This window comes from Arachis duranensis, chromosome 1 (assembly GCF_000817695.3).
Source record: "Arachis duranensis cultivar V14167 chromosome 1, aradu.V14167.gnm2.J7QH, whole genome shotgun sequence".
In the NCBI taxonomy this organism is placed as follows: Eukaryota; Viridiplantae; Streptophyta; class Magnoliopsida; order Fabales; family Fabaceae; genus Arachis; species Arachis duranensis.
Genome location: NC_029772.3, coordinates 39,906,858 through 39,908,054, shown reverse-complemented (window position 1 = coordinate 39,908,054; position 1,197 = coordinate 39,906,858). Strand labels below are relative to the sequence as shown.

At 39.9% G+C, this 1,197-nt stretch overlaps 1 protein-coding gene across 1 annotated transcript; it reads left to right on the top strand.

The window, feature by feature from the left end:
- LOC107486871 (uncharacterized) lies at positions 1-651 on the top strand. Its single transcript, XM_016107443.1, has one exon. It carries the CDS (start codon positions 1-3, stop codon positions 649-651), a length of 651 nt encoding a protein of 216 aa, XP_015962929.1.
- The last annotated feature ends 546 nt before the right edge of the window (positions 652-1,197 follow it).

Genomic DNA, 1,197 nt, shown 5'->3' with positions numbered 1-1,197 from the left:
ATGCTGGAAACATACCAACCAAAAGCACCATTCCCTCAGAGGTTAGGAGGAGGTGAAAAAGGGAAAACATATTCAAGGTTTTTAGAGACATTTAAGTCTCTCCATATCAATATTCCCTTTCTTGAGACTCTCCAGCAGATGCCTACACATATCAAGTATTTGAAGGAATTGCTGAGCAAGAAAAGAGTTTTGAAGGGAGGACAAACTGTAATAATGAACAAAGAATGCAGTGCCCTCATCAAGAAGGACATAGTCTCTAAGAAAACAGACCCAGGAAGTTTTCATATCCCATGCATCATAGGGGAAACAAAAATTGACAGAGGATTCTGTGATCTAGGAGCTAGCATAAATGTGATGCCTCTGACTCTTATAAAGAGGCTACAACTGAATGAGGTGAGATCCACTGATGTAATCATACAACTGGCCGACAAAACTCAAAAGCAAGCTGTAGGGGTAGTTGAGAATGTGCTGGTGAAAGTGGGAAATTATTTCTTCCCCACAGACTTTGTCATTTTGGACATGGAGGAAAGGGTGGTCAGGACCTTTTCTTGTCACCAAGGTTTCCCCTTATGGACATATAGAAATTATGGAGGAGAAATCACAGGAAACCTTCACTGTAAATGGACAAAGGCTCAAGCACTATCTGGGTGATATGAGTGAAAGGCCCAAGATGAAGTACAAACTCAACTGAGAGTGACAACCGTCAAGCTAGTGACGTTAAAGAAGCGCTTGTTGGGAGGCAACCCAACCTGAGGTAATACTCCTTTGCTGTTTCTTTTATTTGTTTCAATAAAAAGGTGAAGTAGTTTCTGTGCATTGCAAAGAATTAAGTTTGGTGTTTCACACCAAACAATGAATTCGTGGATTAATAATTCAAAGGGGAATGTGTGACTCTAAGTTTGGTGTTCCACCATACAAATCAACTGCACACAACAACCTTTGAATTATATGAAAGGAACAACCATTCTAAGCAATCACAGAAATGCTTAAAATCCTTAGCAGCAACTTCATTCCAAGGAGAATTCAAGGATTCAAAAAGCAGAGGAGTAAGAAGGAGACTAAGTTTGGTGTTCACACACCAACTTAAGACTCAGACACTTGCCCATACATAGTTGAGCTAACCACTCAAGTGCTTGAGAAGTAAGCAACTTCATAATTCTTTGCAGGAAAGGAAACAAGGATCTTAGAAAGAACATG

What these genes read in the sequence shown, in the direction of transcription:
- LOC107486871 (XM_016107443.1), top strand. Translation starts at nt 1, where the DNA reads ATGCTGGAAACATACCAACCAAAAGCACCATTCCCTCAGAGGTTAGGA.